This window comes from Motacilla alba, chromosome 5 (assembly GCF_015832195.1).
Source record: "Motacilla alba alba isolate MOTALB_02 chromosome 5, Motacilla_alba_V1.0_pri, whole genome shotgun sequence".
NCBI lineage: Eukaryota > Metazoa > Chordata > Aves > Passeriformes > Motacillidae > Motacilla > Motacilla alba.
The window spans coordinates 54980248-55001265 of NC_052020.1; the positions used below are offsets into that span (position 1 = coordinate 54980248).

General features: G+C 43.8%; 1 protein-coding gene across 1 annotated transcript in view; it reads right to left on the reverse strand.

Moving 5' to 3' along the window:
• Nucleotides 1–20074, reverse strand: part of BRF1 (BRF1 RNA polymerase III transcription initiation factor subunit) — a 172628-nt gene extending 152554 nt beyond the window's left edge. The window contains exons 1-2 of the mRNA XM_038139811.1: nucleotides 19765–20074; nucleotides 6029–6109 (exon numbers count right to left, since the gene is read on the reverse strand). Coding sequence (XP_037995739.1) covers nucleotides 6029–6109; nucleotides 19765–19951 — 268 coding nt within the window. The 5' untranslated portion in view covers nucleotides 19952–20074. The remainder of the gene's footprint in view (nucleotides 1–6028; nucleotides 6110–19764) is intronic.
• Nucleotides 20075–21018: the final 944 nt, after the last annotated feature.

Sequence of the window (21018 nt, forward strand, 5' to 3'; positions counted from 1 at the left end):
CCTCCAGGTTCTCATGGTGAACTGCATCCACCCCAGCAGCTGCTGTACAGGAACCATAGCAGGTCACAGGCAATCCAGAGGAATTCCAGAGCACATCAGGAACAGGTCAAGCAGAAGCTGTGATACACCTACCACTCTTTGGAAAGTGGAAGAGGATGTAAAGTCTGATGGCAGGCTTGGTTACAGCAACCCAAGATAAACAAGATCTTGAGGGGTGTGAGGAAGATGGGTAGCATAAGTACAACACTAGACTTCAGAGGGCTTCAGTTGGTTCAGAAAAGAGGTAGGCAACTATCCATGGTAAAGAAAGATTGAGCAAGGGCTCCCTTAAGGACAATCTACACACACAAGTTAATTGGACTTGATAGGACACATCTGAGAATACAAAGGGAGACAGTAAAAAGAGTAATCTCTGCCATCTTCAAAAAGTTGTAGGAATTTGAAGAGGTTCTCTCTGATTTGAAGGCAGCAAGTACCAGGCTTCTCTTCCAGAGGAAGAAGTAGTACTCCATAAGTGAGTCAGGCTCCTCTCAGCCTCTTGGAAGGCTACAAATCTACCTGGAAACCATCTCCACACACACAAAACCCAAGAATGTAACCAGGAATTGCCAGCACAGATTCAGTGAGGGTAGGTCATGCCCAGCTGCGACAGCCAGAATGCAGTCAAGATAAATTCTAACTATAGCTCTTCCCTCATCCCATTTCATCATTCTCCCTGTAGCCAAACTGCAGAGATCTGGACTAGGCCAGTGAACACAACTTGAGTGCAAGGCTGGCCTGGTTCAAAGAGTAGTGCTCAGCACTTTCACCATCAGACTTACACTGGGATCAATACTGTTTAATGCCTTCATTAACAACATGAACAATAGGCCAGGAGGTTTCCTTTGCCAGCCTACAGATGACATCCCATTGGAACAGTGGCCAGTATGCTGATGGGCAGAGCCACTATTCAGAGGAACCTTAAGATGCTGCAGAAATGAGCTGACAGAAGCCTCATGAGCCAAATGCAATTTTTGTGCACCTGGCACAGAAAAACTGCAGGGCAAAAACACAGACTGGGGACTGTTTGACTTTTTTGCAGACAAGGGTCTAGGTTCCTCATGGACAAAAAGCTGAACATGGCTCAGCAGCACCAGTGGCAGCGGTGAAGGTAATTTCATCCCAGAGCCACGTTATTAAAACTGCAGCCAGCAGGTCCAGAGAAGTGATTACCATCCCCTGTGAGACTATATTTAGAGCACTTTGTCCAGTTCAGGGCTCCTCTGCAGAAGAGGCATTGGCATACTGGAGCAAGTCCAGCAGAGAGTCCCTATGATGATTCGGAGACTGCAGCATGTGGATGAGGCTGACAGATGAGTTTGCTGAGTCTCAAGAAAGCTGAGGGAGAATTCTCTTTGGTGCCTTCAGCTTTGCAGGAGGAGGTTATAAAGATGAAGCCAGAGCTGCATCACCAGAGATGCACAGCAAAAGGAGAAGAAGCAAGAGTTGAAGAAGTTCTGACTCAACACAAGGAAAAAATTCCTCACAGTGAGGGTAGCCAACCATTGGAGAACAGGTTGTCCAGGGAAACTGTCATATCCTTCCTTGGTAATAACTGGAGCTCAGCTGCTCTAGGCCCTCAACAGCTTAATGCAACTTCAAAGCCACCGTTTTGTCAGCCCTCAGAGGTCTCTTCCAATCTCAGTTATTCTAGGATTCCACTATTCTCCCTTCCCTCGCTGTTCTAGTTTTGTTAAACAGCGCTCTCTGTTCCTCCCCTTTGGATACTTCTGTTCCTCACATGTGTAATATATTGTCCTGTTCTAATTCACAATGTATGGTTCTGGGAGGAAGCAGAACCCTCCATAATCACTTGTAACAAACAGCTATAAAATGAGTGATGACAACAAATGTTAAAGAATTAAGCAAATAGTTTAAATGTAAACAGAAAAAAATGCATTACAGACTATCTTCAGAAACACTTTCCCATTTAGCATTAAAATACTGCTAGCTATGTTTTGGTATTTAAGAGGACTGAGGGAAAACACACATTCATTTAAACAAATAATTAAAAACACAGCACAACAGTTCAGAAATTGGATCGAGCTAGATGCAATCTTCAAACTTAGTTTAGACCAAATTTGAATATCTGCAACTGAAACTTTCAATAATCATATAATATATATAATCATGCCATTGACCCTCCTTCCCTGTCCCTTTCCTTTTTGGTCACTGAAGACTACTGAAAGTATCAGAGCTCCAAGTCAAGAACAACTCCCTTGTAACAACGACTCTGACACTGATACAGCGAGAGCAGATTGCCTGCAAGGAGACAAGAATAAGCTGGCTATTTGGAGAGATTATGTAATGCAGCACAGAACTGTAAAATGGGATTTAAAGAGACATCACTCTACATTTCAGCTCTGGAAGTAAGTGTTGACCAATACTGCAGAAATTTGAAAAGGCTCAGGAACAGAGGAAGATGTCTTGTCAAAGTCTCCCCTCTGAGCTGGTATTTCACTCATAATTCTTCTTTTTCAGAAAAACAGTAGCATTTAGCTATTTTGCCATATCCCTTCAAACAAAGTTGAAGCTGAAACACTACATCATCTCACAGGTGTGCAGGTTTTTACAACAAAAATGAGGTCTGTATGTACAGATACAAAGCATCTTGTGGGCCTGAGCCTGTTGAACTTGTGGAGCTTCATACACTCAATTAGCACAGCACTGCACTCTGAAAATCAAAGTGATTATGAACAAATACAACAGTATTAAATCTTCTCTGCATAAATATTTTAGCAAGTGTAAACAAGACTCCAGTTTCTGTAAGCAGCCATTCCCAAACAAACATACACAAACATCAGCTGGTTCAGAAAAGAAAGGGAGAAACTGAACAGCCATGCCCTGCTGCATTATAAATAGTGAGGAAAGGTACAGCAAAGGCATGTGTGGTAAGGGAGAATAGTTCTGTGGAATGGACATTCTTACACAAACCTGAAAACTACAAAATGTTCAGAGTTTGCCCATGGCTTTGTTTAGAGCATAAATATATTTATAAATATATATATATATTTTTTTTATAAACATATTTATAAAAACATCAATGCACACCATGATTTTTCAGAAGAGTCCAGAACTGAGGAGCAGTTGCTGTGAGATTTTACTTTTGCATTTCTTCACATTAGAATGCATGAAAAAAAAGTTGTTACCTTAAGCATTTTAATGCAAAACTGTTCTTCATCTAATTCTAAACATCCTTCCATTAAAAGCTTCAAAAACAGCATCATCATACACTCAGCCAAGCCCAGCTGCTTTGCTGGTAATTAAGTAAGAGACAGTGAGTCCAGATCACCTCCCTTCTACCTCCCCTGCAAAGACAGACTTTACAGTAAAGAAGAATTTGGCCCAAACCACATGGGGAAGGCATGGGGGAAGGAGGGATAGCAGGGGGAGGTGGTTGTTTTTTAAAACCCAGCAAGTCCCTGCTCCACGGCCGGACTTTTCCCCGCAGGTTGCTGGCAAGCAGAGCAGGCGCAGAGCGAGACCTGCCAGCGCTCTCAGACCACACACGGGCTCTCAGCTGCTCTCCAGCACTCTGGGACTTTATCCACCGCCCATCCCTGCTTCCCAGGGCCTGGCTCTTCCCTTCAGCAGGAGCACTGAGAGTAGAGGAGAGAAGAAGGCAGCAGCAGCAGCAGCAGCCTTGACGTAAGAGCCACCAGTGGCTGCCCGCACAGGCTGTCCTGAGCCAGCATCCCCGCGGGAGCGAGTGCAGCACTTCACCTGCAGCACAGCTAACTTTGGAAATGCCAACACAGTGGCACCAGCAAATAAATAAGTAGCTCAGCATTTTTTATAACTGTTCATTTTTCATACAGCAACTACCAGTGCACTTCAGTTTCATTCAATGAACTCCTTACCTCTCCTTTAAAATACGTCCAATAATTTCACTTACCTTGCTACACTTTCAAGTCTAACCACGATGGATATTTAACATAATTTCACCCCAAAAAAAAAGCCATGATCATGGGCCCACAGTGACAGGGTGAGATTTTGTAAGCTCATTGCCATAGCTCAATTTGCAATTAAAAACTATGTAAAGCCAGAAGTGTGATTAAAAGCAGCAGACAACCAGCTCATTATTCAGCGACAGAAAAGCCTTTCAAACACCAATTGCTCTACCTGAAATATCAGCTGCTGTTGTCAGGCCTGGGACTGAGCAAGAACATCACTTAGCTCACTGAAAAGAACTTTCCCAGAGATAGACTGGCAGCATGACAAATGCAGGTTGGCTACAGAAATCAAAGACCAAACACTTGCTCCTTATATAAAGGATAGACACAGGAAAAAAAAAAAAAAAGAAAAAGAAGAAAACCTGCAAAGGGCTTTAGAGAGGTGTACCTAAAAAGACAAATTATTTTCCTGTTTCAAGACGGTTTGGGAGATAAGTTCATGTAAAGCAACTAAATTTTTTAGTATACAATGTTGATATACTTTAGCCAAGTCACAATCATTGTTTTTATCAGGGAGGCCCCCCACACAAAAGCTGTGGGGAAGGAAGATGCTCAGACATATTCCCCAGCAAACACTCATCCAAGAAAAAAGCTGTGTTTAGATTCTAGAAAAACGCCTACACTGTCTTTACTTGTGATTACCTTTTGGCATAACCAAAAGGGCTTTTGAAGGATTCAAACACTCCACAAAGCAACAAGACAGATTTCCTCCATCAGCATTTTACTTTTCTACAATTACAGACAACTGTGAAGTTCTTATGCACAAAAAGCCAATTTATTTTTAAAATGCCTGTTCAAAATTACAGTTTTGATTAAAGTGCCTTAATCCAAAACCAGACTTCATTACGTTTAGTGGCTTTATCCCACTGCTTATATAGGTTGCATTTAGACAGGAAATTTAAAATTCCTAAGATAGTAACTTCAGACCTGACACTGACACTAGCTCACCTAAAGTGCAAGCTTTACTTTGCCAAACAAACAGGGCTCAATACTCTTAAATAAAAACAGCTGAATACAACATTCTGGATATAAACCAACCTGTATAGATATATATCAGCTGAATAATGCTGAGTAGAGTAATCTGACTGTACTTCAATCACACAGATCAATCCTAGCCTCTCTATACCTATGAAGATATAATACCAGATCAATCTTACTCTTCATACAGAGGCATAATATAGGCAAGATTTTTCTGTGTTGAGTTGCAAATGTAAGATTAATTTAGGAAAATACGTTTCTCTAAAATATCTCCCCCAAATGAGTACCTTACCAGTAAAACCCATTTACATCCATGCTTAATTACATGTCAGCTTCTGAGACTTTGCTATGACAGTCCATCAGCTGTCATCTCCAAGAGTCATGAGACAGGAGTATTAATTAACCAAAAAATGACAACTCCTGTCCCTTGATATGAGCAACAGCAAACTGGAAGACCATTCTGCTCCTGGAATAAAAGCTGGTTTTATTCACCCTCTTTAAAGAGTGTAGAATATGCAGATCACAATTAAAATGTAAAGCATGTAATGAGAATATTTATTTTAATGTCATCTGTGTGCTAAAACCTTTTTTCCATTTTTCCTCTCTCTATTCAATGATCCCATTTTAAGCATATGATTACTTATATGCATTATCTCACACTTGCATTGCTTAAGACCAAAAATATTTGAAGAATTATACTTTTAAATAAACATGAATAAAGTATTTCAAGAACCCTGAAAATGGACTAAATAAAAAGCCACAATAGGTTTAACAGCTAATAAAAAGGTGCAATGGGCATGTCAACCTTGAAAAAGCCCTTTTAAACCACAGTAATATTGTCAGGTGCCATTACCCTTTGTCAGTCAGCCACATGAACTCATAAATCAGGTGTAGCAGCCAAATGAGAGCACAATGAAAAATCAGCAGTAAGTAGACTTGTCCACTGAATAATAAGGGGCCTGCCAAGGTTTTGAGGTCACATTCAAAACTAAAAAATAATTGTATCAACCATACTAATAAAAAGAATTCATATCAGCAAGGCTAAAATTTGCTAGTACCATTCTGTAGAGTTTTTGCTCGTGACTCCTTTCCCAGATTGGCGTGGAATCCTCCTCCTAAAGTTGGTGTTTTCCCTGCACCTGTTAGGGGGAAAAAAACAAACACCAGACATGTCAAAGAAAATAACTTAATTAAAATATTAAAATAAAACTTATTTTGCCAATATAGTCAGTATCTGTATCATCTACAACATGCCAAACTACATTAAGAAGGTGTTAAAATACTTAAGACATCAAGTACCAATACTGTGCAAATTACTTCTTTCTTGGGATTCCATAAGAATTACATGGCTCCATAAGCCCTCCCAATCTCAGTTCCAAAGAAACTACAAAAATCTCCCAATGTCTTTTTTAAGCAGAACATGAAAATCAGTACTGTAAAACATTTCTCAAAATAAAGGAGGAAAAAATTGCTTAGCTAGTATTTTTGTCTGAAGAATATTCAATGAAGAATTTACAGAATTTTAATAGGCAATTATTGGCATTGCAGAACATAAAACCTGTTTAGCATTCAATAATGACTGTGTTGGCTATTACAGACCTAACACTTATTTTAAATTAATTTCAGTTTGCCATTAGGTAAACACAGCAACACTTAGGCTACAAAAACTGCAAGTCTGGAACTGCTACTTTTAAACCCTGAAAGGTTGGAGACTTAAAAGAAGTCTGAGTTGTAAATCAGCATAAACTAGAGGCTGATTTGGGCATCCATGCCAATGCTAAGCAGCCTGAATGCAGAGATTGCTGGGAGTCAGTGGAACTACTCATGCAAACCAATCTTGCAGAACAAGGAATTAAACTACCAAGGACAAAAATAGTCTCCCACTAAAGCAGGAAGTTTTTAAAAACAATCAGGGTACCTCAAGCAGGATTTCTGAATCTATCAGCTTAACAGCAAGTGAGACCAAAAAGCTAAATTGAACAGAATTGAAAACAAGCAATTTGTTAGTAATGGACCTCTACTTAATTCAAGTAGTCTGGTCTTCAGGGTAGGGGAAAAGCCATCTTGTTGTCTATGATGCCTGCAGTTTTGTGGCTGTTTCCTGCTCTCAGACTAGCTCTTCAGAACAAACTAGAAAGGCTTCAGGGTAGACACAGAGAGGGGAATGAAGTCGCTCTTTAAAGCAGTTCAGGGCATTTCTTGTACACACCTGAATAAGATAATTCCATGGCAGGTACAACTGATCAGAATCTGTCACCTAAACTGTTCACTCTTACCAGACTTTTTTAGCTCTTTTTTAGCTCCTCTCAGTTGCACTTAATGTACATCTATACTGAGAAAAAAAACAAAACCAAAGCAAAACCAAAACCCAGAAAAGCTAAAAAGCTAATATTCCTGCAGAATTACTATCAGCCTTCAAAGCTTATTTTTCCATATAACTTTAAATTAGGTTTCCAGTGCTATCCACAACTGAAACCAACTTCACTTTGTTAACAGATCCTTTAACAAACAATAATCAGCTCTTGAGGCAGTGCTGTCACAGTGTAGCTGGTCTGTAGCTGGACAAAGTAAATCTAGATGTAACACAAATCAAATTTGACTAGCTTGGTTCTTTCCAGAAATTCAGATAAACAAGTCCCCAGTTAGGCTGCATTCAAACCTATACAGGGGACCCTCAGCCGACCCTGTTCAAGCCTAGGTGCAGAAACACCAGTGGCCAGAGATCTGGGCAGAGAGAGATCCCAGCTGTCTGAGCCTGGGAAATTCAAAGTCCCTACAAAAAGATTTCAACAATAAAACACATTGTTTGTGCGAGACACCCGGTGAGTTTGTGTCATCCCTTGTCTCTGACCAACAGCCTCACGTAACAAGCTCTCACCTAAATGCCCCACAGATTAAGCACTGAAATAAGAAGTGAAAAACATTCAATAGTGATCTCCTCACTGGGTACAGAGGCAACTCTCCCAGCTCCGTGTTTGACTACCAGAGACAGCAATGTCTCCTTGCCATTCTTACAGGTATAGCCTTGTATTTCCACAAACACTTGAAACACTAAAACAAACAAATGCAGCAAACCAGAGAGAGGTTACCAAGCTACAACAGAAGGCATAACATTTTTTGTGTACATTTGGTGAGAATGGTTTACCTGGCAGAAAATATATCAATGATGGTAATAGTTTTACATTCCTTTTCTTCAGTAGCAAATCTAAACAGAAATTCCACCTCCCATTTCCCTTTTTTATTTTTTGGTTTTAAGGTTTGCTTTACTACAAGCTTCCTCACTAGTCTGATTTGCAGCAGGAGAGCCCACACTCGAGCATCAGTACATGGAAGGAGGACACAACCACAAGGCAGGAGCAGGAACCAGCAGGCTGGAGGCAGAGGGCTTACCCAGGACTTGTGTCAAAGGCACTGTTGGCCCCTCCTGTACACAAAAGCTCCACTTCCTAGTCCCCTCTCTCCTTGAATATACCAAAATACTGACCTGCTTTGGACTATCATTGGCAAAACAACACTTTAAAATGTTTCCCTGTTACTACTAAAAAGCTTGCACAAAACAATCTTACAGTGGTGATAAACAATACTAATAACTAAATAATTTAACTTACTCAGGAGTTGAAATTCAAAATAATATAAACAAAATGGAATTGAGATTTCAATTATTTTGTTCTTTAAGACTCTTTTTCATTAGCCATCAAGCTACAACATCATACATAAAGTAATTTCTTTCCATGCTATAGAGACTGCAGCAGATACCAGCAGAGCTATCTGAAAGACAGATTCTGCTATCAGAATTGATGTACCCATTTTTCAGCAAGTTAACTGGAAAGGCTGAACATCTCTACTTAGCATTTGTCTTTGAAAACTGACAGAAAACTAGTCTGTTGAGCACTTACACTCTCAGAACTGCAAACTAATGTTGCCATTGACTATGTAGTCTCACCATCAGCTTTAATCTTACAAGCAAAATGCAAACCAAACTCATTATCATAACTGTTCGGCTGGGTAATAAAAAGATAAACTCTTTAAAAAAGAAAACTGAAATCATCAAATTCATTTAAAGACAAAAATCCCTACAAAGCTAGCAATTTAAAAAGTACAAAGGAAAGGAACAGCAATTGCTAGGCACAACCAAATTAACATCCCAGCTTAACTGCAATTTTTACATTTCTTGACCTTTTCCATTCTTCCCCCACAACTTCAAAAGTGAATTAAGCAGGCTTTTAGTTTTTCACATTCAGCTTTCAAGACATACAAAAATATATCCGAGAAGTATTTGGGATCTTCAAGTACTGCCTGCCAAATCTTCAGCATTAACACTGCCATCTCCCTAAGGCAACGCAAAGTGCTCCTTCATGAGGCGGTGACTCCAAGGTCCATAGCCTTCTACTCATGCCACCTGCTGAGGGGGGCAGCTGCTCCTGGGGACATCAGGCACAGCATCACCAGCTGGCTGAGGGAGGGGACTGTCCCACTCTGACACTGGGACAGCCTCACCTCCAGTCCTGGGGGCAGTTTTGGGCACCACAATGTTAAAAAGACATAAAGGCATGAGAGTGTCTAAAGGAGGGCCATGAAGACAGTGAAGGGCCCAGAGGTGAAGCCACATGAGCAGCAGCTGAGGGCACTTGGTCTGTTCAGCCTGGAGGAGACAGGGGAGAGCTCACTGCAGGTACAATTCCCTCCTGGGGGGGAGAGGAGGGGCACACACCTAGCTGTTCTTCTCCCTGGTGACCTGTCCCAGGACCTGAGGGAATGGCATGAAGGGAAGTGGGAGGTTTAGGATGGCTTCTAGGGAAAAGTTTTTCACCCAGAGGATGGTTGGGAACTGGAACAGGCTCCCTAGGGAAGTGGTCACAGCACCAAGACTGGCAGAATTTAAGGGGCATTTGGACAATGCTCTCAGACATTTGCTGTGATTCCTAGGGTGTCCTGTGCAGGGACTTTCATGATCCTTGTGGGTCCCCTTCCAACACATGATATTCTATGCCTCTATGATTACTTTTAGAAACTCACTCAGATTTGCAGCTTCACATAGCTGGAGCCTCCTTTTCAAGTTTGCTTTGGACATTTACGTGAAATTTTGGACAACAGAAGGTGTGGAGAGATGTGTCAGGCAGCTCAGAAATACAGCTACTCCAGTTTTTGTGTGGTCCTCTCAGTGGGCTACACTGCCTTAACACAACAGAACTGAGGATGCAGGAGATCATGTCTGGAAACTTGATGGTACTCAGTCTAAGCTCACACAGGTCCAGACCCAGACCACAGCCCTGCATCATTCGAGTGTTAAACTACCTGTCAGAGCTGGGTGAACATGTGGACTCTACAATCTTAAAGGTCTTTTCCACCTAAACAATTTCATGGTTCTACAGTGACTATCCCTCCATCAGCCAAAAGCAGCCACTCCCACTCTGCTGCTTACAGCACAAGCACTAAGCAGCTTCTCTTTTGCTCCACCAAGTCCCAACAAAGTCACATCACTCTGCTTCTCTATAAAAATGCTCCTCAAGCTGTAGTTGGGGCAAACAAAGCTTGAAGTCTGGGGTAATCTTGAACAGCAACAAAAAAACACAGTAATATTGTGGTAACAGGAACAGCACTTATCAAATCAATCCACACAGTGGAGGCAAAGAGCAGCCACTTGGGCATCTGCAGCTTAAAGGGCACTTTTCTGTCAGGTAGTGACATGATGAGTTTCAGATTCAACACCTGGAGGAGAAACAGATTCAGTGCCAGCATTACAGATTCTGCTTCCTCTACATAAATGAGCAAGTGAAGACAGGGAATGAAGCTGCTTGTAACCTGAAGTGCACCTGCTATCTGACAGGACCAATCCTACCAAAATCCTTCCCTGTAAAATTAAACCCAAAAGCCACCAGTCCTTTCTTTAGGACAAGGTAGGGGCAAACCTTCTATTTCAAATACATCTATTTACAGGTCCAGCATAAAATCTGGTAAAGAATGCAGACTGCATCACACCTATAGCTTCATAATCGGGGAAGACAAGGTAATCTAATATAAAAAATTAATGAGCTTCCTACTGAAGTTAGACCATAAAAGTAAAAAGGAGGGTAAGTAAACCTCCTGCTACAAATCACGCCTATAAAAGCAAAATTATGTGATCCAAGTTCTGTAGATTGTAACTGAAACAATTCTTTTCTCACTAATTTTTCCAGGAAAATGAACAGGTCTGCAGGCACCAGAGCCTGCTGAAACAGCACTGCCACATGAACTTACAAACTTTAAATCTATTCCATCATAGCTTATTTTCCTAAATACCAGCTGTAGAGATAAATATAGTTGCATCCACCACAACCCAACTTAGGACTGCCCAAGTCTATGAAATCAGTCTGCATCCAAGTTATGTGCACTACTCCGCACTGCCACAGCTGAGAGCAGCACCCTCTGTTGTTGCCATCCCAGGGACAGTACGGAAAAGACTCAATGCCAGAAAAAGCTTCAGATTAACTCTGGTGCACGATTGCCACCTGGAGGATTTGGGGAGAGAAGCAAAACTGATTTGATTCCTCTCACTAAAACATGCAGCAGATGATTATTTGAGATGGAAGCTCCCCCTCTTCCTTCCCAACACAGCATGATTATGGATTAGTTTTGTAATCTGGCACAGGGTAAATCAGGTAAATACTCTTCAGGATTTCCATCAAAGGGTCTGAAAATCCAGCATACTTATATTTCCTTTCTCTGTGTTGTAATTGACATCATGACCACTGTGCATAACTTAAAATTAACCACGAATTAGTGTCATCTCTAAAAATCTGGGCTACAAATATAAGGAAACTTGTTGGTACTAATATTATTTTAACTTTTCAGTACCAAGTGTTTTCATTTCAAGTTTAGCATGTGTATTATTGGCAGAGCCCAGTTCAGGACTATTTGAGGATGCACTGTAAGAAACATATAATGTCAGGACTTGGTCTAACAATATCTTACAAAAAAAAATATTAGCAACTACAAATTAAAAACAAAACCCTTACTCCTTTCACTTTTTTAATATTTGAAAATACAAAGTAATCCTTTATTGTACACAGGAACCAAGTAGACAAAAGCACAGAATCCTACACAAATACAGAGTTCATCCCCTTTCCCAACTGTCTCACTTGCAATGACTGTGACGTAATTGACCATCTTAAAAAGTTCTACAGGACAAAAACGTAAAGAAGATGAATTACTAGTAAGCTCAGCTTAAATTTTACATAAGCATTTTTCTCTGTGTAGTCAGTCTCACCTTTCCAGTTTGCTGACCATACCTTTTCATGCCCACAATCCCCAAAAGACAAATATTTAGATCAAGGCAAACTCTTGTCAAGTTCTGCATGCGAGGTCAATGTAGCTTGCATGCCTTGATGTAAAAACGTAAAGATTTTAAGTATAAAATAGTAAAGAAAATACTTCAGTAAGCTCACACAGGTATACCTAAAACACTGAGCATACCAAAGCTTTAGTAAAAGAGCTAAGGATAAATTAAATCTGTCATGGAGTACTGAAGAGTGAGAGTACACATTCAGGATTTGTGGCAGTGCTAATGAAGTAACTTCATTATAATTCACTTGATGTTCTAAAATTTGAACCAGGCTACTTACAAACGTTGTGGAACCTCCTACACCAAAAACTTTAACAAACATTTGTTGGTGTGCTAAGGATTACCAGTTCACAACTTCCCTTTCCCCTTATGAGCAAAAGCAAGAAGATAACCTCCCACCAGCCTCAAATTAGTGCACTGCAAACTCATGGACATTTGGAGATGCAGAGCCTTAATGCATGTTTGCTGTACCAGAGCCAGAGAGCCTGACTCAGTGCTGCAGAACTGATGCTGTCAGTGCCCACTGCTGAATCCTGTTTCTGTGACTGTGCCTGTGTATTTGTCACTGCCCTAAAACCTCCAGGCTTAGTCACTATGTAAGTTAAAAGAATTATTAATAATTCTTATTTAAATTTGTACTAGAGATGTGACTCTGAATTCTATAGCAGGGCACGGACAGGCAGAGCTGAGGGCATCAGGCACCTCCATGGGTCCAGGGATGAGCTGAGGCCAGGCAGGACATCAGACTGCACAGGGGGGTCAGGGTCAGGGTCAGGCCCAGCAAGGGGAACAAGGTCAGACACAGCCCCAGAATGTCCAAACAGGGCCACAAGGATGGGCTGAGGCCAGACAGCACATGGGTCTGGCTCTACAGGGTCCATGGATGGGCAGGGCAAGGCAGTGGGGAGCTGGAGACTGGCCCTGCTGTGCAGTCCCTGGGGCAGGGGCTGACATCCCTGAGGACTGGCATGGGCTCCTGGGCCATGGGCAGCCTTGGGGGAACCCCAGAGAGAAGCTGGTCAGGAACAGCAAGAACCAGCAGTCCCTGGTTTGTGACCAAGAAGCTTATCAGATCTGTTTTTCTCAACTTACTGCCAAGCATTTAAAGGGAATTTCTGGAACAAAAGAAGCTGAGCTTCCCCAGACAGTATGCTTGAGGATCACAAGCTCAGTACACCTTGCAGCATTGTTTCTTTGTGCTGTATTTCTCAGTTACACCTTCCAACTTGCTGCCTTGCTGCCTGCACATCACCCTTTCCAGGTGGGACTTTTCTTCTCCTTTGATTAGTGTCAGAAGTCCCAGCCTTCACCCTTCTCAGCTTCTTTAAACAAAAACCTGAAGAGATCTGGGCTGTCAGGTTTGCTCCATGCTCAGCTTTCTCTCCCTCTCTTCAGCTTCAGTTTTTCTCCTGTCAGCTTAAAAAAAAATAATTTGTGAAAACAGTTCCTCCCAACAATTACCACGAGACAGGGGACTCCCACCCAGACACAGTGAGAGAGCAGTCAGAGAACTCCAGACCTTCAGACTTGGCACACAACTTGCCTTTCTACAAAATCAGCAGCCATCAAACCAGTGCAAACTGGCAAAGGGCTTGGTGTAACTCCATCCTCCAGGATGCAATTATAGCATAATGGAGAGGGAGAAATGTAGCTCACTCTCAGGCCCTGTATTGCTGTGCTTCCTGCTGGGATGTGTTCAAATGCAGCAGCTGATAGGCTGTTAAGAACTTGGGTATGAAGAAAAATAAAAAGCAAGACACATTCATTCCAATTAGCAGGATTCAAAAGCTCTCCAAATTTAAGTTAAGAAATCAGAGCAAACAATCTCTTTGGCTAGTCTGAACTGGCTATCAATTACAAAGTGAATAGTTATTGTTCAAAACTAGACTCAGCTAGGAAAAGTACATGCCTCAAACACTTTCTGTGCAATCAGCAGAGTTCCTTGGAGTAAAACAGGCATGATAACCCTCCTCCATTAATACCTGACTTATTCAGGGTCAAATTAGTTAGGTTCAGAAACCAAATTTCAAGGCAGGGCCTTCACAAGCTTCAAGACAGCAACATAGCTAGAGTGGAGTGTTGAGGCTGGATTCTTTCCTGACTGTGACCACTCACAACAGAATTAAGAATCACAACCAACTAGACCAGTATGGGGCATATCAAAGCTTCCAGAGGACTTTCCTATCAGAAGATCAACAAAACAATACACAGCAGCTCCTTCTAGAAGGGGTTATTCCCTTGCTAGTGAAATAACTTAGCAGCTCATGACCCAGGAAGTTACAGGTACCTTGCAAGAAGAGCTGACTTGCCAGTGTTTCAGACAGACAGCATTGAAAGGAATGGTGGGATTAGCTCTGTAAAGCTCCAAGAACATGATCTTCCTCATGTGAAGTCTCAAAAGAACAGCTGTGCCAAACCAGACTGAAAGACTAGTCCAGTATCCTACCTCTGAATGAGAAAGCCCATCAATATTCATACCAACAAGGGTAGCACAAAACACAGGAAGAAAGCTTGTTGAGATAGTTCTCTCATATAATCTCCCACTGTCTAGAGATCTGTGGCTCAAGGATTTCCTGAACCAGAAATAATGTATTTTATTAATGGCCATGATACATTTTTATTTTGTCTGCCCAATCATTTTAAACTTTTAACATTCACAACTTCAGATTCACATGGGTGGGGGGTTTCTGTAAAAACCAAAACCAACCACCTCCTAAGGCTTCTGAACCTCCTACCCACTACCTCTGCAATCAGTTAGCTGCTAGATTTCTTAGCACTCCCTAGCTCTTGCACTATGTGACCCTGAGCAGCCGCTCATCCTTGCTGTGTTATTTTACTGCATTTATGAGTCTCTACTATGGCCCCATTCAATCATCTCTTTTCCAGTCTGAAGAGGCTGAGTCTATTCAGTCAGTCTAACTGAGAAGCTCTTCAGGAAGCTCTCCCTCTTAATCGCTCCATCTTCCTCTCTGTATCTTTTCTAATTCTATTAGAGGCTTTCCTGGGGAGGGGGAAGAGAAGAGAAACCCACCAGAACTGCACACAGCACTGCAGCTGGAGGTAATGCTGTGTACAGACATGCTGTATGTGATCTTTTAACTTGTAACATTCCCCTCCCCACCCAGGTTCTTTTGTACCATGAATGAACCTTGAGCAATTTGTTCTTACAAAGCTATCCATTATGACCTAGGGATTTCCTTCCACTGTTACCCTAGTCAGTCTGGATGTAGAAGAAGAAACCATCCCACATGTGGAAGAAAGGAAAATTGCTAACTCTCACAGCAACTCTTGATCCCATCTGCTATCCTACCACCCATCCACTAAACGCAACAGGTCCTTCTACAGTCTTTACTACCCCAAAAAATTTCATATTGCCCACAAACCTCATTAACTCACCAGTCACCTGTTTTCCAGATCATCAGTCCAGATTCTATGGAATTTCACTGGCACCCCCTTCTGTACTCTGCAGATTACATTTGCTATCATTTGAAGAGCTACTCTGCTCTGGAAAGACTTCTCCTTATCAATGACAGCTCAGATTCTATAAAAGCTTCTGGCGAAGCATCCTGCTGATTTTCCTTTGAAAATCCAACTGTCTGCTTTGTCCACTTACCAAAAAGGCTTCTGGTGAAGGATCTTGCTGACCTTCCCTTGAAAATCCAACCATCTGCTTTGCCCACTTACCAACTTCCTTAGAAGCTCCAAAGGATCTTCCAGGCAAGCCACTTCGCCAAAAAAGCACTGCTACCCTATATTTACCTGTGCAGAACACATATTTTTGTCCTTCACTACTTCTACCTTCTTGGCTCATCCTGTGCATGTAGATGTGGCACTCAAGAACATGGCTCAGTGATGGACTTGGCAGTGCTGGGTTAACAGTTGAACCCGATAATCTTAAAAGTCTAAAAAAACCTAAAAATCTCCTCCTACAACCTAAATGATTCTATGATTCTGCCCTCTTGTCCAACACACTTAACTATCCTGCATTTTCCCAAGACTTCATGGAGACCAAAGCAAACCCCCTCATTCACAACCAAGCACAAGCCCAGGTTTTCTCAGCACACCAAAACCTCAGCTGCTAAAACGTCAGAAAAATGGAAAGGAATTTTCCAAAGGACTCACACATCTGCACTGGAAAACACTGGCTACATCAAACTTCTCTGTGAAAGTGTTGAGGCTTCCTACACCAGGCACGTAATTAGCTCAATGCAAATACTGGCAGAGAAAACTGAACTGTGATCTCACACCTTCCTCCAACCCTGAGAGAATAAAAGAAGGGATTTCCAATGTTTTATAGGGATTCTACATGACTTATTAGCAAGGACTTGGCCATTTCATATTAATATAGAGAAGTAGAGGACTCACTCCTTTAGTAAAAAGATGCAAGATTCTGAAATCTTAACGTGTAGCTTGGCAGAATAAAAGGTTTTGCTACATGTAAAAAGAAAAATCAGTGTCTCAAGGCTTTCCACTCCCTTTTGCTTTTTTATGATGAAAGTGAAAATAAATTATTAATAAATGCGTCTGTATTCAACATGTTATAACACACAAATAGAAGCTGCTGTGGATCTTGAAAGGATTTGAGGAATATTGCTGCACAACCAGTAGCTCTGAAGTCCACAAATACCAAAAGCCCTGTTCAATTCCCAGCCCTGCAATGAAGAACCTGACATCCCTCATCCTTCACAAACCTCAGACAACGTTCTCCAAGACACCCAGCCCTACTAACCACGAGCCAGGGACTCAAAAACAGCACCCCAGGCACCTCTGACACTGCAAATGCTCCACACAGTAAGAGTCTCTGAGATCATCACACCACAGTCCAAGGAGCCTCAGACCAAGGCATTTCATTCAATTTTAGTGGAAATTTACTAATATAATCAGAAGTTACTGAAAGGCTTAACTTACCAGAAAATGTTGCCTTCAGAAAGTACATGGTTTCTGACTTAAAAGACATCTACATTCCCTTGTAAATTCTCCACCCTTTGGGGAGATACAAAGTCCTTCTTACAGTCTTTCCTTTCTTACAGTAAATGACTTTTCTCCCCATTCCAGAGGATTTTAATCAGTCATAAACACATTAATAGGCAAGCACACATGATGAGACACAGTTATTGCAGTACAAATACTGAAAATCTTTTCAGATTAGCTTGCATCCCTCAGTTTATGTTGAGGAAAAAAAATTATTCACCACAGAAGCATCTGTTTTGAAACGTAAAGAACTCTACCAGCATAAGTCATCCATATACTTATTTCCTTAAAATATTTGGTGTGAAACAGGGCCTGCACTCACAAAATCACAGACTCAAGACTTACAATCACATCTCAAGACTTACATAAAAAAGAAAGGCTATACCTTAAAGAAATTTTGTAAAGTACTGTGCAATTCATCCACAAGGGTAAAAAAAGCCTCAGTATGGTGCATTTCTCTTTTCCTTTAGATATATTTTTTAAGGATAAAGGCATCCCAAAATGTGCTGTAGCTTGCATGCCATCTGTCCTGCATAATTTTGGGTGGGAGGGAAAAAGCAGAACAAGCCCTTAAAAATGTAGTCTCCACATCAAAACAGGAAAAAGTGAAGGATACAAGAGCTGCTTATAAGCTGTAAAAAAAGTAATGCCAGCACCCTGAGTTGGAAGACAGGAATGGCATCAGACAACTCCTAGCCTACAGTAAACTCCCAAACTGCAATTTGCAGTGCTGCATTCTCCACCACAGAAAGAATTCCTCTTTCTTCTCCACAGCTATACAATCCATCAGAGCCACTTGTTTCACTGCTAAGCTCTTTCCCATGCTTTTGCTTATGTTTCTTTCTCCTTATACACATTCCTCATACAGATTTTCCATCTTTCCCCTTTCAAACACAACATCCTCCCCACACCCATTTTCACCCTTCTCTCCCCTTCTAAACACTGTTGTCTTCTTGATGTGGCCTTTTCCCATGTTTTACCCTCCAGAGCATTCACACAATCACCCCAACCCAACTGACAGGAGACTCTTGACCCTTCACGTTCAGCCTGTTTCTCCTCCTTGTGTCCATACGTGTTCCCTCTATCCACTAAACACCAAACCAAAACTTTCCTGTCCTCTATCCCAAATAATCTCATCTAACTCCCCATTTCCTGTGCATCCAGCCCTTCCACAGAGCCCCAAACTTTGTCACACATCTGCCTCAGTCCCTCACACGTGTACTCCACCACACTCAGAGCATCTCTCTCATCCTGCACAGCTCTTTTCTCCCATTCATCCTAGGCTCCTCACCCCATTTCTGTCTCACCCTGCACGGCACGCTCTCATTCTCCCCATGCATTGCCTCTCCCACTTCCACTCTGTGCAGCACCAGTTCCCACATGCACCATCCATATCCCATCTTTGCACCACATGGTTTTCCACAGTCTGTCCTCACACCCTGTGCACAGCACCTTTCTCCCTATACATTGTCCTTATCTCCCAGCACAGTGTCCTTATCTCCCCTATACATTTTCCTCACTCCCCGTAGCATCCCCATAACCCCACCCTCTGGCAGAGCATCTTCCCCTTCCTTTCCCCACACTGCCCACTGTTCCCTCACCCCCATGCCCCGTCCCTGAACTCACAGAATCCCACAATCAATGAGGCTGGGAAAAACCTCTGAGATCCCTGAGTGCAACCTACGACTGAACAGCACCTTGTCACCCAGACCATGGCACTGAGTGCCACCGCCAGCCTTTCCTTACACACCTCCAGGGACAGCGACTCCACCACTGCCCTGGCCAGTCCATTCCAATGTCTGATCATCCGTTCCACGAGGAAATTCTTTCTCATGTCCAACCTAAACCTCCCCTGGTGCAGCAGAAGACTATGCCCCCTCATCCTGTCCCTTATTCCCTGAGAGCAGAGCCCGACCCCCACCTGGTTCCGCCCTCCTGTCAAGGAGTCGTGGAGTGCTAATGTGCCCCCTGAGCCTCCTCTCCTCCAGGCTAAACAGCCGCAGGCTTGTGCTCCAGACCCTTCCCCAGCTCCGCTGCCCTTCTCTGGATGTGCTCCAGCCCCTCAATGTCCTTCCCGAATCGATGGGCTCAGAACCGGGCACAGCACCCGAAGTGTGGTCTCACCAGTGCCCAGCACAGGGGGACGATCACTCCCCTGGTCCTGCTGGCCACACTATTCCTGACAGAGGCCAGGATGTCACTGCTCTTCCTACCCACCTGGGCACGCCTTGGGCTCGTGTTCCGCCGCTGTCGATCAGCACCCCCAGGTCCTTTTCCGCCGGGTCGCACATCCCCGTACTCTGTCCCTGATCCCACACCGCTCGCAGCCCTTCGCCCTGTCCCTGTCCACGCCTCTCCCAGCTCCCTTTCCCTCCTGCCATGTGCCCCATCCCTGCAACACCCTCTCTTCATTCACCGCCCGCTATTCCCCACGCCCCGCTCCCTGTGCCCCAGGGCCCCCTCTCCGCACACCGCCCCCCGCCCCGGCCCGGCCGCACTCACCGTCCAGCGACACGAACTGCCCCACGGCGGAGGAGCCGCCGCCGCTGTTCTCCACGAACTGCACCTCGGACACGATGATGTTGTCCTCCAGCACGGAGCCGCAGCCCGTGCACACCGCGTCCCCGCGCGCCGCGTCCACCTCGATCTCCGCGCACCCGCAGGCGCCGCACACCCGCCCGCCCGGCATCCTGCCCGCTGCACCGGGACCGGCCCGGCCGCCGCCGCCGCCGCTCGGCGCTGCCCGGCACAGCCCGGCCCGGGCCCGCGCAGGCCTCGCTCGCCGGCACCGGCACGGGGAGGAGCGCGGCGGCCGCCGCCACCCCGCCCGCTCTCGCGAGGCTTCGCCCGCCGCTCCCGCCCCGCCGCAGCGCTCCTCCCTCACGGCCCGCGCGGGTCCCTGTCCCTTGGGAACGGGTTCTCTGCGGCTCCTGCTCGCTCCCAGCGCCTGGTCCCCGCCCTCTACCGCGGGCAGGGATGCCTTCCACCGGGCCCGGTTGCTCAGAGCGCCATCCAACCTGGCCCTGAACACTTCCAGGGATGCGGCATCCGCAGCTTCTCTGGGCAACCTGTGCCAGGGCCTCTGCCTCTGGGCATCAGTCAAATCCATCAATCAAATTCATCAGTCAAATTCATCAGTCAAATTCATCAGTCAGATCTCTTCCGTTGTTCTGTAATGCTGAGATGAAAGTTGTTGAGGCCTAATGAATTTATTCCATTACAGCGCTTTGAGCCCTATCTGACAAAGGCAGCATAAAGTTGGAGTGTGGTGTTTGGGAACTCTTGTTTATTATTGTAGAATTACCAGAATGGTTTGGGTTGGAAGGGACCTTAGAGATCATCAAGTTCCAATCTCTCTGTCTTGGACAAGGACACTTTCCACCATCCTGGGTTGCTCAGAGCCCCATCCAGCCTGGCCTTGAACATTCCCAGGGATGGGGCAGCCACATACCTGTGCCAGAGCCTCAGCATGGCCACGGTAAAGGATTTTTTGCTAGTATTTAATCTAAACCTACTGTGTCTCACTTAGAATCCATTCCCCCTTGTCCTTTCCCTACATGCCCTTGTAAACAGTCTCTCTCCATCTTTCTTGCAGGGTCTTTCAGGTACTGTAAGGCCACAATTAGATCACCCCAAAGCCTTCTCATTTCCAGGCTGAACAATCCCCATTCTCTCAGGTTTTCCACGTAGGAGATCTACTCCACCCCTCTAATTGTCTTGGTGGCCTCTTCTGGACTTGCTTCTAGGGGTCAATGT